We start from the raw sequence: 20,342 nt of genomic DNA, 5'->3' as shown, positions 1-20,342 counted from the left end.
CTAATAGTTTCGATCTAAGCTAATTTCTCAAATCTGTTAGCCAGATTTTGGTAACTTTTCAAAAAAAAAAAAAAAAAAAAACAACTGAAAACTCAAATGAAGGGTCAGTAACTGTTATTTGAGGTTAATCTGGGCAAAATTGCATCAGAGGTGTAGCCCTAGTTTCGCTTAGTTGTCGTTTGGCATTTGAACTGCGAAAATCTATATGGTTCTAAGCCGGATTAACTTTTGAATATATTACAGTGGAATTATCAGTGATTATAAAAGTTTTGCAAAGTGAAAAAACACGTTTTTATATATGGACTTAATTGCTATTGGATTATTTTGCTCACTCACATAAGGTGCTGTATTATCTTTAGTTCATCTATCGAAATTTTTTGGTGGCGTGTTAGTTTTCAGTCTCCCCCTTCAAGAATTACTGTGGTATTTCTACTTATTTATTCGCTAACACTATCCAAAATTATAATTCTACAACGCCATCCGTATTCCAAATTCTTGGGGTGCGTCGGGAGTGAGAGAGCAATTACGATGCATTGGCAGCACTCAGGACGTGTCCCGGGCAACAAGCAGAAGAGGGGAGGGACCCACCGCAAGGGCCGTAAATACCTGCCGGTATTTAGTTACCCTTAAATTGCAGGGAATAGGTGAGTGGCTCCCTACGCTTCCCTTGTTCCTGGACTTGATCGTATTGCCTTGAGCATCGAAAGGACTAATAATGAGCGGATACAATTACCTTTATTCGCCCGTATTGAACTTTTTGGAAACCTGCTTAAGACAAAGTGATATTACCAAAGACGTATTAGTCAGCACAGGTGCGAAGTTTTTCGGCAAAGATTTAATCCGTTCTGGTCATACGGTACTATTTCGTGAGCTTGATGAACAGTTATTCAAAGACAGTTGAACTCAAACAATTTCCGATGTATTCATGTCTGATATTTATGAACTATTGAAAGTGACCTCAAATATTCCCGACTTTAAGACATATTTCACTAGTTGGAAAATTTGCGAAGTGCCTAGGATCCCTCGTGATGTCTTGACAGCAATGACCGTGAGGGTCAATGAATGCGCAAATAAGATCGAGGATTTAATTGACTGGTGCAAAGCATCTCTATCAGAGTCACCTGCCTAACCCAAGTTAGTGCACACTAAGCCTGAGATTCCAGTTTTCATAGCAACTTACCAACCGAATGCCTTGAATCCTGTAGTAAGCAGAATGATTTTATTGACCGTAACAAAGCCTCCGGACATGTCCGTAAAATTGTTCTAAGGAATGGTGGTCTCATAGCCTATTTTGACTCGGACGAATCGGCGAAATGTTTAAGTGAATCTGTTAACAAGATTCCAGATGTGAAAGCTGTTTACCGAGTTCAAAAATTCCTAACAGTTGCAAAGTTTGTTCCTACTGGCACTTCAAAGGATGATATTATCGTTGATAACCCAAGTATCATAGATATCCATCGTTACGGCACCTCTACTACTGTTAAGCTCTCTTTTAAGGATTATATGCCTCGTGACTATGCTTTGGAAATGGGATTCTTGTAGACTGCACTCATTTCAATGTAATTCCTTATGTTTCCCCACCGCGACGATGTCTCAACTGTCAGTCCTTCAACCATATCGCCATAGACTGTACTAGCCAACCTAAATGCCGCAAATGTGCTGGTGCCCATATTGCTACCCGAGAATCACCATGCCCTAACGTGATTGTGAAATGCACGCTATGCCCCGGTGGCAGAAACACGCACCCGAGCTATAGTACGAACTGTACGGCAGTCAAAGATGCGCTAAAGAACGTTGTGCCCCAAAGAGAGTAATAGCCTCTTCGTGAACAACATCATGGTCGTTTGTCGTAACATTTACGGGCATAATGCTAGAAAATTGGATTATATTGCTGATATATGCAACACAAATGATGTTGTGTGTCTCCAAGTGCACCTTCCACCGTCGGAACATTATGGTTTGCTTCAGATCGACACCAAGAAAGAACTCTTTATCCATGAAGTGATATGTTTTTATTCTCAGGGTAGGCCCTCAGGAACTGCTATTATCGCTAGTAAAGCTTTGGGTTTTCAAACAGTTGAGTCGTGCGAATACTATATCGCCGTTGAAATTACAGGCGCTAACGGATTTGTTTTGATAAATGTTTACCTCCCCACCAATATGAACACGGTGCCTTCTGAGAAACGATACTCCCAGGCTTGTACTAAACTAACGCGACTACTGAACAAACTTGTAGATCGGCGTATAGTCGTTTGTGGGCGACTTACAATGTGGCGGCAAGCTCTGGCATTGCCTTCAGCAACTTCGCAAAAATACTTATATCCAGTATACCAGATGATCTAGCCGTCTGTCCTATAAATGGCTCATACATTTATAATCATAATTCCGGAAGTGTCACTAACATTGACCATGTACCTGCCTATCTTAACCTTACTTTACGTTGCGTATTTACGTACGTATAACCCTTTTACGTTGATCCTGAGCATAACATTAGTGACAACCATGGTTTGGGATTTAAAGTTCCATTCATGAAGTTAGCAAGGTCAACAACCAGCAAGTTTTACACTAAAGCTGAATGGAAAAAAAATAATCGAGATATGTATCAAGCTAAATGTGATGAAAAGTTCAACAGAAAATCAAAGTCCCGTATCATTTACTGAAACGTGGTTCGTCTGGTACCCTAGCTTTGGATTTATATTGTTGTGAGATAATCCACGCCATGAAAGTGGCGCACTCAGCAGCCGTTTCTCAAGCACGGATTCATGTTGGGACTCGCAAGCCGGTTGGATTAAAGACCCTCATTTGAACGATGCAAAACTCCGATCAAGGCTTTGGTATAAAGTTTGGCGTGAGTGCGACCGACCTCGCTCTGGTCCCGTTTTCACCTCATTTCGATCATCTAAAAAAGTTTACAATCAAGCAGTTGACAACTTAAAACTAGCGTAAGTCGAGGAGGCTTCTGTGCTCTTCGTTCGCCTAATGATATGTGGAAGTCTTTCAAACAGAATAATAAGTATTGGCTGTCAAATAATATGCCCGAAGATAAGTGGATTGAGCATTACAAAACTGTTCTTGAGTCAAATAACAGTTCTGGAAGATAAGTGCAGGCCTGAGCTTGAAAATAGGCTTAAGTTTTTAATGTCAAACAGGAATTATTTTGTTGTGAAGCAAAATGAAGTGGAGCATACTACTCGGAAGCTTAAGGCCAGTAAAGCGCCAGGTATTGATGGAATTGTTAGCGAACACCTTCGTAAATGCGCCGTCACTACTCGTAGAGCACATCACCGTGCTCCTCCAGATGTGTATTGATTCGGGAAATGTCCCTAAATTATTTTGTAGCGGTTTTGTTACGAATATTTTGAAAAAAGGGAAAAACCCTAATTTGTGCGCTAGTTATCGCCCAATTACAGTGTTGGGAACTTTAAGTAAGGTTTTAGAACGCATATTACTTTCTGAATTGGTGCTTAAATGTAAAGTTGGAGAACACCAGTTTGGTTTTCGTAAAAGAATGGGTTGTGCATTTGTGCCCAGGCTAATGAATAAAATTATGGCAAAAGCTCGTGCTCGAAATCTGCTGTTATTTTTTTGTAGTGTCGATATCTTCTCCGCTTTTGATTCTGTTGTGCATTCTAAGCTTTTCCTAACACATTTAGACTAAGGAGTTAATCCTTATATAGTAGCTCTTCTGTCGTATTGGTATTCATATAGTTCAATTCGCAATTAACTGTCGGATGAAAGTTTATCGTCACCTGTACGCCTTTTAAAAGGTGTAAGGCAGGATTCGGTTTTGAGTCTTGCTTTTTAATATCCTGATTCACACTTTTACAAAGAGAATAACCGGAGGATTTATTTTCGGTTTTTTTTTTACCTGAGCCTTATATGTTATGCGGATGACTTACTTATGATGAGCAGTGATGTTCACACGCTTCAAATAAATCTTGAGTTACTTGTAAAAGGGTATAGATCTGTTGGGTTGCCGGTCAGTGCTTTTCAGACGGAGTTTCTCATCTATGAGCCGGCCCGTATGTGCGGGTTACACAATAGCGTTGTTGTAGTTGTAGATGACCATATTATACGTCCAAGTCAATCTCTGAAGTACCTTAGTGTGACATGTGGATTTATTATGAAAAACAGCCGAATAATGATAATTGATAGCGTCACAACGGGTTTAAGGATAAGTTACGCTAAAGTGGCTTCACTCAAATTCAGTTTAAATAATAGTTCTGTCGCATATTTATTCAGCATTTGCTTTACCGGTTATTTATTAGGTTTCGCCAATGTGGAATTAGCTATCTAATGCAGAGAAACTTAAGATTAGATCAGCTTTTTCAAATACTTGAAGTTTCTCCTCTGACTCTCTCTTTATACCAGAAATACATACCTGGAGAATGATTATGAGTTATGCAATATTTTTACTCAGCTGCTTGAGCTTGAAGATCATGCTCGATTAAAAGCTCTAAGCGGTCTTTCTGAATGTGCATGTACATATTTGATCTACTGTGCCGATTGCTAAATGTTTGATTTTTCGTGTTTTATATATGTGTTAATATGAAGTTTTCCTGTTAGTTTATTTTCATTTTTCTTTTGTTGTTTATTCCCTCCGCCCATTCTTCTGTTGTGTGGTGGGCTATAAGTAAAATTCAGTCATTCATATTGTTTCAAACACTTACCTACTTTTTAAAGAGATCTACTCTTGTAACATTTTTTTCCCAATCCTTATTTAAAACACTTTATTTATAGAGCCAATGAACTATCCTGTTGACCAATATTCTACCCCATATATGTCGCCACTGATGACGATGGAACCTTCGTTTGATCGGCCGTTTGATCACCCGTTTTCTGAACGTCGCGATTTGATCCCTAGTCGTGGTGTAAGTTATAAACCTAAAACTCTTACTATGTCTATTACTCATTAGTTTCTTGCATATGACGTCACTGCAAAATTTTCTTGAGATTCTAAATAGCTTTCAGATTAAATATGCTTAACATATTTGAAAAAGAGATGCTTTTAATTCGCTCTAAATTTTTATTTTTCGTAAGAAAGGAGGGTGAGGCCAAAGGTCTTTTTCACTGGGGCATAAGTCTGCTTTGACTCTTTTAAACAAATAATAGCTTTATAGACAGACTCGCCTAAGCTTGGCCATCCACATAACCGATAATTATGGGTCAGGACTAAACTCAAATTAAGTGATGGACTGCAAGGCCCCTAAAGTAAGGCTGGTGAGATGGACAAGGTCAGTGTAACTGGCATTTAGTAGTAATCAAGGAATTGCTGGTCAATGCCCATTCCATCTTGTTGTCTATAGTCTTGTTGTAGAGCAAATTTGTGTATAAATTCCTATTTGAAACTTAAGACATCCCAATCGGGGGTTTACAAAAGAGGTATGTTTTCACTTTTGTGGAATTGAAGTTTTGGTGAAAACTTGCCATTTGTATTTGAAGCAAGAATTGTTAAAGAGACATATAAAAAAAAAATTGTGGTTCCATGTTATCCATGTTATTTTTTCCACTTTTTTTATTTAAATAAATAATGAATTAATAACTTTCATTATTAGCAACAGAAAAATGTTAGTTTTACCGTAAACAATGTTTTTGTTTTTTTTTTTTTTTTTTTTTTTTTTTTTTTTTTTTTTTTTTTTTGAATCAAAGTATTTTCACCAAAAAATTACAATTCATAGTTTTGCCTTGGTTCTTTGATTATTTCCTGTTTAACCCAAATATTTTTTATCCTGAGACTATGTGCCCCAGGATACAAACGTTGTTTATATCCTGGGTACATAGTCTACATATAGATTTGCCTCAAAGGATGCAAAAATAAGAAAACAAAAAGCTTTTTCTACTGAAAGAAAACTTTTGAATTGAAATTTTGTTTAAAAATTATTGAGACTTTTTATATCTTAGTACATTTTAGACGATAAAATTACATGATGTGCCTTTGTAGAATCTTCCTGATTTGAGAAGGAAACGAGCCGTGTATTATTTTGTCTCAAATTATTTACCTTTTTGAAGCATTTCTAATGTATATGGATCAACGTAGTACATTTTGAAAGATGTTCTCCATCATCATTAATCAAACAGACGCTTTAAGTTCTTCCGATAATGTTTCATTTCATCAGTGTTACACTTTCTCTAGGATTGTCAGACGAATCGACTTGTGACTAAATCTAGTTCTAACTACTCCCCAACACTGACAGTTAAAACCTATTATTTAATCTATGAAGACAGTAATACCGTCTAGTGGTTTGAAGAATTTTTTCAAATTAAATATTACTTTAGTACTTATATTCCCTTTCTTGATACGCCATCCTGTACCATTCCTTTAATAAACACATTTATGAATGGGAGCGTATGAATGGGGAGGCTCACATTTTGGTCTTTTGTTCCCGTCTCTATGGCTATGAGCCATTATTAGACAAGATATTTTTTATTTGTTTATATATTTATTATTTATTTATAATTTATTTACTTATATATTTTATATTTAGACAAGATATAGGCCATTTGATCAGTTGGCAGTTTGCCATAGCATTTATTAGCTAGAGATAGCAAATGGTAATGCTGAATTTATGTTGAAATCATAGTGTAACATTTCTAGAGAATTTTATATTTTTTATTTTATTGTTGTGCATTCTTTCATTGACTCCATTATGATTTAATGAAGAGGTAGGGATATGATTTCTGTCTGTAGGTGGTATTATTATGGAAGAAAAGGAGTTGGTCATCCAACTCCTCATTGGATGACGCATGATAAATTGGTGGAAGCTTTTGCTGCTCCAGCCATAGGAATCTTCAAGCATTGGAAAGGGCTGCGAGGTTTTCTCTCAATCCTAGCTAGTACTCTGCAGCCAGAAGTGATATCGGATCGGATTTTCCTTGGGGCCAGCTCGAAGGGTCCAGAATCCTTTTGAGATACACATACAATTTGTATCAAAAGACACCAGTAGGAAAGAAAGTGGACTTGGTTCGGCATCTCAACAAAAGTCACAGCCATCTGACGTTCAACGAGATATACCATCCCTTCTCAACATTGGGTGGTAAAGCCTGCTGTTGAGCACTACTATTGTGGTACATGGAAAAAAAAGTGCCTCAGGAAGTCTCAATTACCCTCCCAAGGTCTGAAGGCAAGTTCTTCAGTTAGTTGGATACCGCAACTATTCATCCTTCAGCGTTGCCAGTCAACTTTTTCAATTTAACGCAAGGTTTGATGATGACAGGTTAGGTCTTTAACCCACTTCTGATGTTTAGAACCAAATTTGACCTATCCTAATCTAACCTAACATAATCAAACGTAATCAAACCTCGACTTTTACCATCATAGCTTACAAAAGACTTGCAAAGATGTCTATATATATATATATATATATATATATATATATATATATATATATATATATATATATATATATATATATATATATATATATATATATATATATATATATATATATGTACATTTCATTTCAGGCTGGTTTCATTTCTGGAATATTGAGACATTAACTATTATTCAATTATTAGGAATTTTGTGAGTGAGTAACCTATATATACTTTGGAGACGTTTTAAAAAATTACATATCCGAATATATTCTTCTGTTCGTTGTAATTCTCTTTAATAAAAATAAAATCAACCATTAGCTAAGATCCGGTTTAATCACCAGAGAAATGTCGTCTTGGTAGCTAATAGTTTCTCGTATTTCAGACCTTATTTTAGGTCATTTTATTTCAGAATGACTTCTTAGATGATCAAGTGTATCCCGATAGACTTGAAACTTCACAAAGGAGCAGGCCAGGTCCCTCAGCCAAATTTCCAAAAACTTGGCCACCAAAAGGAGCCAAAAGTCTACCAAAAAGAGGTAGCTTTAGAGGAAAATTTCGTGGTAAAGCAACAAACAGAAGTGGAGCAACAAGAAACCGAATTTGTAAGTGTTGTCGGCTTTGCTCTTTTGACCTTATTTAAATTTTTTGATGCTCATAACCGCCGTAATTTGCGCGGATCTAACTAAATTGGATCGAGGCTCGGGCCTAAAAGGCCTGTTGCATCCGCACCTCAGGCGGTTGAACTTGCAGAGGCACACAATTGATTCTCACCCCAGGCCAGGCCTTGAGATTGAAAACAACTGAATTTGAACGTGCGTCCTGTAGGATATAGGATGCAAGCCCAGTATGCCATCCACTAGGCTAGGGTATAATATCTCATTTATTAATGAAATTTTCTATTTGTTTAAATCTGACTTTTCTTATTTTTGCCTCTGCAAAATTATTCATTATGTCGTCCCAGTTAATTGCTGGTATTTCTTTAATTTTGTCTAATTACTTTTATTTTCATGGAATGGTGATGAAGATATGGAGAAAGAAAATTTGGGGAAAATAAAAACTTCGCATTTAATTTGCTTGTTCTTAGTGCCAACTGAACCTTCTACTTTATTCTAATAAAAATAAAATTTCAAAAATTATAAATGGTCATAGCTGTTACATTATTTATTTGAAATTTGGTGTCCAAAAAATTTCTGTGCCTGGGCAAATTGCCCCCCCCCCCCTCTCTCTCTCTCTAAAACCACCACTGAAATCACCATAGTAATAGAATACTGTTTTTCTAACTAGAATTATTGGTAGCCAGTGCATAATAGGGTAAGCTGGCGTGTACATCCAAACGGAAAAAAAAGCTCTTTTATTGTCAATTAATTTAAAAAAATTTTCCCACAAAGCAAGTTTTTCAATGGAAAGTAAAAGCTCCATTAAGCCAAGATTTATTTGACTTTGACTTAACGCTCTTGCTCAGCAGGATCGCCAGCGTAGAGGGAACTGGTTGGCAGTGCTGTCAGTCTTCTCCATGTAGCCCTGTCCGGGGCTAAGGATGGGGCCTCATTTGGTAGATGTAGCGGCTGAGCCGGTGTTGGCTCATCAGCCCATCTAGTGCGTAGCCTTCCTCCAGGGCGATTCCAGCCATTTTCTGAGGGATTGAAATCGAGATGATCTTTTCGGGGGTACTTAGCGGAAGATGGAGTAGGTGGCCATACCACTTTAGAGAGCGGGCTTCTACTTGGGTAGAGAGGTTCGCCAGCTTGAAAGTCTTCAGGATCTCAGTATTGCGGATCTTGTCATACCATTTGAAGCCTTCGAGTACAGCGTAATGCTCGAGAAGTGGCGTTTTAAATTCGGGCTTAGGTATGGTGGCTGATTTGCGGTTTGTGGAAGACTGCTCTCAGGAGTCGTCTTAACACAGAGCTTACCATGGCTGATCCCGCTGAGATTTCGGAGTCAAGTGTGCCATTTGAGGATATAATTGATCCGAGATATGTGAACTGCCTTACCACATCGACAGCTTGGCCGTTAATCTCAATAGTTGACAGTAGTACTGATGCGGTCTTTTCAATGGGCATGATCTTCATTTTCTTCCAGTTGATTTGCAGCCCCACTCTGGAGGCTGTGGAGAACAGCGTCTCGAGTGCTGACGTAAGTTGGTCGAGATTAAGCCAAGATTGAGAAAAAATAAAGTCAAATAGCCTCACAAGTGTAAAACTACCACAAACCACAATTAGTAAATAAATGAAACTCAAAGCGAGCAAAAATTAGCATGAGTAGATAACCTCTATGCCTTGTCAAGACCAGATCACAATTTGCACCTTACTGAAAAAAAAATGACCGTGGATTGTCAGTTAAATTGACATATATTGACATTTCTTCGTTAAAGTTTAGATAATTTATTAATTTATAAAAGTAAGAAAGGTGAAAAGATTTCAACCGTATATTGCTTTTCACAATATTTTCACGATTCTTGAAAGGCATTAAAAGGCAAAAAGTAACCTCTACGTTTGTGCCATGAATATTTCAAAGGCTTTCGACTCCTATCTTCACTCCCAAACAATTCTGTATCTCTTTAGAAGTAGAGTTAATCCATTTATTTGCACCTGCCTGTGGCAGTGGTATCAGAACTCCTCTATCCGGACGCGTTTGCAAGGTACTGTTAGTAATCGTATTCGTGTGCGGCATGGTGTTAAGCAAGGTTCTGTTCTTAGTCTGGCAATATTTAATAGCTCTATTAGTCACTTGATTGATTCCATGATATGTAATTGAGCCATATATCGACGCAAGTCACTTGTCTAATGCCGATGACATTCTTCTCTTGGATGACAATCATGGGGTACTCCAGATGTTGATGTTGTTTGCTCCGGGCTAAAAGAAATCGGTCTTTCAGTTGCTACTTCCAAAACAGACTTTCTTATCTTTGGACTAGAGATCGCCTCCAATGATCCAATCCAAGTTAACCCCACCACACAATCTCATCTTCCAGTTCACTTAGGTATTTAGTCCTTCCATTTGGAACTTCAGTTAGATCCACTAGGCAGTTATAATTGTTTCTTTGAAAGAGAAACTAAGAAAACCTAATGTTCTTCTCGTCAGGATAAAGGGCCAGTTTGATAAGAGAACCCTTGGTCGGCTACATAATGCGCTTTTTCCACCACATGTGCTGTTTTTTTACACCTAAATGAAAAATTTTCTCTGTCTGATAAAAAAAAAAATCCGATCCCTGTTCTTTAGGTTCTGCGAGTATTTTCTTAGTATCCTCATTTGGACTTGAATTGTACGTGAACTGTCGTGAACTCATTGGACATTAACTGTCACGTAGATTTGCTGACCGCTGCAATAGAATTATTGATTTTCCACTGACTTGGCTTCTATCAAATGTCTAGCATCGCTAGTTGTGAAATCGTATAATGTTTGACCCATATAAAAGAGCATGAAGAAGACAATGGAAAAAGGGTTTATTCAGTAATATTTACGAAATGTGCAGAAGAGGGTGAAGAGTGGAAAAAACTGTATATGTACCGGCGGGCCTATAGGCCTTAAACTGCTGGGGACAGGCAGCTTAAGTACCCGCACTTCCCACAACACCGTCTGATTTAACTAATTTCATAAAGAGAACCCATTGTTAGCTGATTGGAGGATATTTTATTTTTATCTGAAGATATTTCTGTGGAGTCAATGAGGTAAATGGACTAATTAGGTAGTCATATACCCTTACACAAAATTTTGGAACTGGAACCTTATGCTGAAATGTGTTTGAAAGTTAAAGTTGTCAAGAATTGTATGTTTTCTTTTTGTCTGTGTCTTTTTGTTTTTCTTTTCATCTACTCCTCTTTACTGCATTTTTGTTATGTACACAGGGTAAATATTTAATTAATAATTATTATTATTACTATTAATATTGTTCTTCAAACTTATACTATTGTATTGTTGTTAAAATCGCTCATTACTTAGGAAGCGATGTCTATGAAAACTTTCGGTAAGGCAAATCAAAAGGAAAATGGACCAACAGCGATAATTGACCAATGTAATTCCAACGCAAACGATTAAAACAAAGTGCTTAAATATTTTATGAAATGCTGTAAAGGACAAATAAGCTAAAATTTCTGTCAATTTTTATAGTCAATCGGTTCGTAAAGACCTTTATTTATTAAATTTTGTGTCGTTACAAATTTGCTGATTGATCTGATTTCGCCACTACTTTTTTCATACTTAATTTCACTTCATTATGGCTTATAAGTACTATGACAGAAGATGACTGTATTAATTAGAATTACCTGTAGCTAGTATCAGTGCATCAAAAGTATATGACAACTGTTAAAAAAAATACCATAAAGTTGGCTAAGACAAATCCATTTTTTTCTCTATATTCCCAGCCAATAGAACCTTGCAAAGGGAGTAGGGGGATTATAATCATCTTTTATTGTCTTATTTACTGTTGAATAAACCATTTGCATATGAAAATCAATACGAGAATAGAACAAGGTTAATATAAAAGGAAAGTAAGTCAGAAGAAAAATGAAAAAAAAATTGATCGTTGAACCACTTCTTAATTAAAGGACGAAAGAGATAAGATTCCGTCTTTTTTTTCTTTACTTTATTTATTTATACTATTTCGGGAGTCCTGCGTTTTGCTCATCCTGTGCCGTGACTAATTTTTATGCTTCTATATAGGGGGGAGGGGGGGGATTACAAGAGACGAAATGGAGTGATTCCGACAGCACTTCACCTGTAAGCTTGATCATCCCTTAGTTCTATGGCTATCTACCTTAGTTGTGCCCTAGAATGGATAGATGGATGATTGACTGTCTATCAACAAGTGAAAATTACATCATTTTTACATAAAGCTGCCCGAGAGGCCAGCTTTGTCTCTCGCTCAGACTATCTGTCATGGCTTTATCTGAGATTAGTTATGGCTTGATTTTAATTCAAATATTAACGGTATCGACATTGTCCGTCATAAGTCAACCCAAAAATCTCGAACATCCCTTAGTTCTATGACTGTCTGCCTTAGTTCTGCCCTAGTATGGATGGATGATAGACTATCTACCGACAAGTGATAGAGCACAAACGTCAATAAGAAGTAATTACCCATCAGTTTTCTATAGTCAATCAGCTCGTCTTGAAGCTTACTTAGGCCAGTGTCTTAGATGATGCTATTTCTCTTTGATCTGTCATTAGAATTCAGACGGGGCATCAATTCATCAATATATGGGGCAAGGCATTTTTTGTAATCTACCGGGGCGATTTTGTTTTTTCCAATGGAAACATTAACGACAATGTATCTTTCAATAAAAAAAAAAACAAACACAGAAGGCATTTTTCAAACCTTAGGGGATCTAGGGGACAAATACCCCTCCCTCTCCCCGCCTTTTGACATGCCTGATTTAGACCCGAGATATTTTCATTCATATTTGATGACGTCTCTTTATGTTTGTCAACTTTAATTGAGATAGTCTTTCTTTAAAAGTAGAATAGTGAGGTTCCACCGAATTTTAAAATTAGCAAGAATTTGAATATAAGTAAATTTGATTGTATTCAGGTTACATTTAGACAAATTAGATAATATTCAAACAAAAAGGTGCGACACAATCTAACATGGAAAAAGACAAATCTACAACCAAAGTTAAACAACTTAAGGGCTGATAACTAATTATAGAGATAGAGATCAGAGATTACTACTAAAAAAAAAAAAATAATGCTCATTTTTTATTTTCTTGTTTTCAAAGTATTGATATCTTAGATGGGGGAAACTCGATACTTTCCTGTATATTAATCATCTCTAATTGTACTTGTATGAACGAACGATGATTTATTTCAGACATTTGAAAAAAGCCCTGGTTGAAACTACGCAGTTCTAAGATTTGAAACTGTATAGTAACCGCAATGATCAAAGAATCTGTAACCTGGTGGGGAAATTCTGTTTTAGTGAACTGTGACGCATTATGTGTATTTTATTATGCAGTATTAAAAATTTGTCTAGAAAGTAAATGTTCAATAGTGGAAACATCTGGAACAGTAGTCTTCAACCTTTTGAATGTCATTAAAGGATATAAGATCGATGCAGAGATAGCTTATCACAGGTCTGACCTTTAGTGGGAGAAACAATTCCACGTTTTTTATTGCTGTAGTTATTTTACCCCAAGATTTAGAGCAAAGGCTGGTGCGATATCTCGGCTAATGATTAGAGTCCATTTATAGGCACAAAAATATGGAGTTCAAAAACATACACAATAAATTCATATTTCAACTAAGTGAGTAAAAGACGTGAATTAGCTCATATCCAACAGGAAAGAGGGTACGCGTAGATGAGGGAGGAGTGACTTTGGGCACTCATTATGAAAGGAGACTCGACTGACAGAAAAAGAGCAGACAAATTTTATTGAAGATTGTTTTGGGCTTTTTTTTTTAATTAAGCTCTAAAATCGTTAAAACGTCGCATAAGAAAATGTTCCTTTTATTTTTGAGCCAAGTTGACTCAATCCATGCTGAGATGCCGTTTAAAACTTCCATATGTTCTTACACATCTAGAACGTATTTAAGCACATAAACTAATAAACAAAAATTGGGCCTTTTGACAGCATAAAATAAATGCATTAAAACAAAAACTAAAACCATTTTCTCGTATGTTTTTTCTTTGGAAGCAAATTTTATTGACTGGTTTTGTTCATATTAAACTAGTGTTTTACCGACCGTAAGGTTTTTCAATAAAATTGCTGTAAAATGAGCTTCAATATACCGTCTTTGATGCAGCTAAACATGTATTGTTTCAAACTTAATATTGTACAAGAGCTTCTTCTGATTCCTTTATAAACGACTTAGATGCAACTTTTGCCCTAAAAAAGTTTTAATCGGTCTTATGAATTCTTTATTATTATCTAAGATGTAAACCAAGTGAATAAGTTCAGCAACATCAGCAGTGTGACCTACGCCTGGGTGTCTTTAAAAAAGGGGGTTTGGTGGAGCACATCTGTTCCAGTTGGTTTGAGGGTGGTTTCTTAGGTAATCAATGGTACTGACTCCGAATGTTGAGGCACACCGGCTTGCAACCGTGTATAACAGGTCGATTTATGCCTACAAACCCAAAATTGGCTTAAAGTATATTGTTGCACGGTCTATTTTCCGAACCTCTGAAATTGAAAGCGAATTATAACAAACTGTATACGAGGTTTTTTCAAAAAGTATCCGACCTTAATTTTTTCTGCGTAAACAAATGAATCTGAGGTGGCAGGTTTTGGTGCATTTGCTTAAATTAACCCCAATTAATTAGTCAAGGAGTGTTAATCAATGAGAACTGGTTAAGTTTCCTCTCAGAGGTTAAAGTACCAAGGATATCAAACCAAAAATATATTTTTATTCCCTGAACCTGTCTTAGTTGGTTCCTGTAAACCGCGGTTTTCCTTTAAGTATTTCCAAATAATAAAGTTTGTTTGGCAGTATCATATTTTTGTCAGTGGTCCCAGGTTAGATAATGAAATAAAATAAGCTAAACTAATTAATTAAATAAGCCGTCCTAGCCTAGTCGGTTGGTGCGCTGGATTTGGATCCTTTGTCTGAAAGGACGCGGGTTCAAATCCCAGTGTACCCAATTGTTTAGTTTGGGACGGGAGTCAGTGGCGTGACTCTGTAAGCTTAGCCAGAGTCGACCCAGCTTTAAATGGGTACCTGGAGAAATCTGGGGAAGGTAAACAGGAAGGGTGTGCGAAAGCACAGGATGGTTGGCCCCCAACCCCCCATTGCACTTCCTGGCTGAAGGGCCAAGAAACGGAGATCAGCACCGCTGGTAGGGACTGTAAAGTCTAATGCCGTATCCTTTACCTTTAAACTAATTATTTGATTTAACAATCCTCCTTGTCTGTAAAAAATTCAAATATTAACATGGCGAATTTAAGGACAACTACACTTTCAAGTGAAAAGCTTCGTGTTTTAAGCTTTTTGGTGCTGAATATTTTTTTGTTTATTTTTTACCCCTGTTTTTTTTTTCTTTGCTCCCATTACTACCACAAACCGCGTATGGAGGTCTTATTCATAGAAAATTGATTTCTTAATGTTTCCTAATTTACTAAGATATTTATGGGTAAGTTTCCACCTGACCAATTTAAATAACAGGATTTCACTTAACTGCTCTTGGCACTTAAGGATTTTAGACACTGAATGGGAGAGTTTAGACATTGAATAAAATAAGTTTAGACATTCATTTCAATAACCTGATCTTATGCTTTCTTTTTTTTATGTGTTAGTATTCTTTCTCTTTCAAGCACGTTTGACAGGGTAGTTGACCTTTTGAACATTATTTAGCATTTCAAGGGCTTCAGTATTCAGTAGCTTTCTGCTTTTTCGGTTATTCATCGTTACTTTTAATGAACATTATTATGAGTGCTAAAAATACTAATATACCAGTAGTTAACCAATAAATATTCTTTTTTTTAGAGAATCAAGAAGGCTTGGATCAAACAGCAAGGAAAAATTTGATGTTTTTATTTTATTTTTGTTTTTCTGCAGACTTGAAGATTAAATAGTCTCTCTGTATCTTGTTTCTTGTATACAAAAATATAGCATAGATTTGGAAAATTTTCTTACTCAGATCAAACACATGATTCTTCAGGGAAACTTCCCTGCAAGAATGCAGAATTCTCCACTTTTGGTCGCAGAAACTAGCCAATATTTTTCTTCATTGCATACCGATCTGTTTAAATCGGATTCATTGCTATCACTTCCCCATATAGGCCGACCATTTTTTTTTTTTTTTCAAATGTAGTCTACGTTGCTGATATTATGACCGTAATCATTGGCGAAGTTAAAAAAAAATCTTGAGAATCTCTTTTTCGACTTCTCTTCATTCCAAATTTAGTTTTGAATTCATTCAACCGTTATTGAATTCATGCATTCACCGTTATTTCATAACTAACCTTTTCGTGTCGTATAATAATCGCTTAAGACTTCTATTTTGTATTTAGCGGGCTTTGATTTTAGGAAAAGTCTGTGCGCAACAGTAGTATACCCCCCTCTCCTCGAAAAAGTCTGGATTTTTTTGTTTTCACTTTTTTTTTCATTCTTTAACTAAGTTTGTAGAAGAGGTTTTTCTTTCACAGACGAACTTATGTTCGAAAATTAATCCTAGGGATTGAAAGACGATTTTCTGTTAAGAGTGGGCTGGCTTTTTTTAGACACATTCATAGGTTCCATAGATAAGTATATATTTTCTGAAACCTTAACCAAACAATTGCTAGGTGAGGATAAAAAAAAGTTGGATCAAGGTTTCAGATTTTGATGGACTGATGAAACTAGAAGATATAGTATAATGAAGGAAACCTCAATTAAATTTGATAAATAAAGTGGTAAAAAAAGAATACTTGGAATGGATCTTTTCTCTTTTAACCTTAGGATCGCACAGATACTGATGTAAAAAAATGATTTGGCCCTGCTTAGAATACTTTGCCAGACAAGTAACGAGTTTTTACTAGAGTTGTGAAAAACAAAACGATTTTCAGATAAAGGTATTTCCTATCATTTTGCCGGGTTTAATTACCTGTTGATAGTAGCATTCATGTAGTTTCAATGTGCATTGCTGTCACTACAAAATGTGTTATTAAGCAAGTTGGAGTGAACTACGAAAAAGATACGCAATTCGGTATGCATCATCTAAGCCTAGGACTATAATCGAGCAGAATAGCAACCGTTAAGGCATTCAAAGAAGTTTTCAGTTCAAATTTTTACGGCTTAGCTTACTTGTAAAACCACAGTCGTTAAGATAGAATAGAATAAAATTGGACTTGTGCCAAATAGAACCAGTCCATAAGTAGAAGTTCAGTGTTTTGTTCGTGTTGATCTCAGGGAATATCTTTGTGAATGTACAAGTTTAGAACTCGATCAAGTGCATTGACGCCAAAACCCTAAATGTGTCTTCAGTCGACAAAAAGCGGCTGCAGGCAAATAGTCTTCTGAACGGCTCTTACAGTATAATTTGTATGAGCAAGGAAGAGAATAGTCGGGTCACTATCGTCACTAAAATACAATGTTTATTTCTTAGTGTTAGGACCGTGCTTATTCACAACCCCTTTGATTCTTATTTTTCTTCATTAGGTAGAAACCAGTGGGCATTAGCAAATTATTTTCTTTTGTTCTCATAAGAAATGAATTTCCTGTAGTGTTTTCACAATGCCGCAGCTTTTCTCCATTCATGTTTCTTTTATATTGGGAGGTTATGCGAAGTTTCTATCATATTAGGAGGTTATGCGAAATTGGAGGCATAGCCTAGTTTATACAAAACCGTCGCAAATAAAGGTTGCATGTACTGCTGTATAAATAATGTCTACCAATAATATAAATAAACGAGGACGGATTGCAGAGCCTAAAGAAACAAACTATTTTAGCTGTAAAGACTAACTAAGCTAACTAATTTTTTTAGGTTTTGGGGTCCAAATCCAGACGCAGAAGCTTTATTGTGGCAACTGACAGGCTACAGAGACGCACAGTTCTTTTTTTTTCAGCGTCTTAAAATGTGAACGGTGAGCTGGCTGCTTCATAGAAAAAGCAGCATATTCTCAGCTAATATTTAAAATTTGCAATACATGGGCGCTCAAGGAATAATAATCGTTTTGTTAAGCTATAGAATAGCAGCTTAAATGCAATCGTGTGAGCTTAAATATCTCTACTAACTAATTCTACAACTGCTGTAATAAAAATATTCATTTTTAGGAAATTTTCAATCTTGAACAAGTCAGCATGTAAAAAACTCTTAGATTAGGTGTTAATCCAGAAAGTAACTTTATTTCGAAGGCTGGTGAAAAATACGCCCATTTTTAGCTTGAAAAATTGTTTAAGCACCGCGGTCCTGGAGTAGTCACCCTTTCAGGGCAAGTAATAGCTGTAGACATATAATTCTCACGCTTTTTAGAACTTTTCCTTAGTTTTCCCTTTTAAAGATGGTCGGATGACTGAAAAGCCCTTTCATTAAAAATTAAGTAGAAGCATTTAACGAAAACTGAGAAGTCCAAATAATTTACGCAACAGTGCCATATAGCAATAGCACGACATGGTGTGACCAGTACATCATTCGAGGTATTTGGTATGTCTCATTTGTTTTGAGCGATTAGTGTGAAAGAGTTGTACAACTTTTGTCTAGATGGTTGCGAATAAAATTTGCTCCCAGGGAGCGATTTTGAAACAACATGACAGGAATGCACCTTTGTAATACAAAAAATCACTAGAATGTTCTTCACAAAAAAACGTATCACGCCCCCATGTTTATAAATCACAAGACAATTAAAGCATTAAATTGTTCTCCAGAGGTTGATCACCAACAGTTATTAGCAGATTATTTGTTTTTAAGCTTCTGTAGATCAGAAAAATAGTAAGAGAAACGTCGGATAATATGCGCATATATCCCTCCAATTTATGAGAAGTCAATTTTCTGATTCAATCTAAGACCAAATTCAATTCATAGATATTGCTGTAGTAATTGATCTTACTGTTGCTTTATCTCTACAGTTACTTCTTAAGGTAAAAAATTTGGAATCAATCCTCTCGTTTATTACCAGGATTGTAAAAACTAATAGCAGAGACATGGCATATAAGGTCGATAAATATTACTATCACATATCCTAAGCATAGAATCTTAATTCAATTAAATTATCTTTGAACCGAAGACACGGAAATAATAACAGTATAAATACGAGTTAGAGTAAGGCTCTTTTTATAAATAATATGAAAAAAACTTCGTTTTCTTAAAGAGTTAAAGAGGCTGCGTCCCAAAGTCGAACCTTAAAACGTACAGGAATTAGAAGGGGCAGTTGGGGGGCTGCCGCCCCCCAAACCCCCAGCTTTTAAAGACTCTTTTGTACAGTTTTTTTTTTGGGGGGGGGACTTCATTGTAACTAATTACTAGTTTCGGCGCAATGGTTCTCCTGTCCTCTTGTGTTTAACATTTTTCGAAGTTATTCCATTATTCATTCATTTCAATTTTTTGTTAATTAAAAGAGGGCCTTTCCGAAGCCAAGAGCTGGGGGTTAGCAAAAAAACAAAAAACCTGTACAAAAGAGTCTTTAAAAGCTGGGGGTTTGGGGGGCGGCAGCCCCCCAACTGCCTCTTCTAATTCCTGTACGTTTTAAGGTTCGACTTTGGGACGCAGCCTCTTTAACTCTTTAAGAAAACGAAGTTTTTTTCATATTATTTCTGTACGTTTTTCTACAATCCATGGTGGATGTAATTTAATAATTCCTGTACTCCTCGTCTCTCAAATGATAAGCTGTCCAGGTGTTATAAAAATTTTTTTGATGTTGTGAAAAAAAACCGCCCGTAAGGGACTTGAACCCTTGACCCGAGGATTAAAAGTCTCACGCTCTACCAACTGAGCTAATAACTTGCATGTGTGTAAATATAACTTCTCAATAGCTTTTAAAAATTTCAAATTAACATGGGCTCTTATGGAGAGAAATCCGTTAATTAAATAGCTAATGGGTGGTTTCTGGAAAACAGGGAAGGAGTTATCGGATCAAGCTGAAATTTCGCGGATAAGCTCCTGGGCCGTAGGGGACCTTAACTTGTGAATTTCAGCCCGATCGGACAACGTTAAAAGGGGTGGGGGGGGTTGGAGGGTCGAAACTTTCGGGGGGTTAAGATTTTCCTACGAAACTTTCATGGGCACTTACTCGGAGAATTCCGCATCGAATGAGTCTTCGTACACCCAGATCCGATGTCGGATGTGACCTGTAGGCGTCTAGGAAAAAAAAGTAAATGAATTTTAAGTGGCTATGCGTGGTTTCTGGAAAACAGGGAAGGAGTTATCGGATCAAGCTGAAATTTCGCGGATAAGCTCCTGGGCCCTAGGGGACCTTAACTTGTGAATTTCAGCCCGATCGGACAACGTTAAAGGGGGGCTTGGGTTGACAGGTCGAAACTTTCGGCCAGATTTTCCCCATGAAGAAAAAGTTGGAGGGGGATGAAATTTTGCAGGTTTCTTAGTTGGAGCTCGGGCTACGAAATGCATCCCTCCCCATCCGTCTGCGACCACTGGAACCGAAGATCGCTTAACATTGTCG

At 36.7% G+C, this 20,342-nt stretch overlaps 1 protein-coding gene across 6 annotated transcripts in view; it reads left to right on the top strand.

Annotated features, from left to right (window-relative positions):
* LOC136038616 (uncharacterized) overlaps positions 1-15,831 on the top strand; it is a 49,753-nt gene extending 33,922 nt beyond the window's left edge. For all 6 annotated transcript variants that reach the window (XM_065721843.1, XM_065721840.1, XM_065721838.1 and 3 more), the window contains exons 8-10: positions 4,741-4,871; positions 7,724-7,916; positions 15,733-15,831. In XM_065721843.1, coding sequence (XP_065577915.1) covers positions 4,741-4,871; positions 7,724-7,916; positions 15,733-15,734 — 326 coding nt within the window. In that variant the 3' untranslated portion in view covers positions 15,735-15,831. The remainder of the gene's footprint in view (positions 1-4,740; positions 4,872-7,723; positions 7,917-15,732) is intronic.
* The last annotated feature ends 4,511 nt before the right edge of the window (positions 15,832-20,342 follow it).

Source organism: Artemia franciscana, chromosome 18 (genome assembly GCF_032884065.1).
Source record: "Artemia franciscana chromosome 18, ASM3288406v1, whole genome shotgun sequence".
Lineage (NCBI taxonomy): Eukaryota > Metazoa > Arthropoda > Branchiopoda > Anostraca > Artemiidae > Artemia > Artemia franciscana.
The sequence above is the reverse complement of the archived record's forward strand: the minus strand, read 5'-3'. Positions and strand labels throughout refer to the sequence as shown.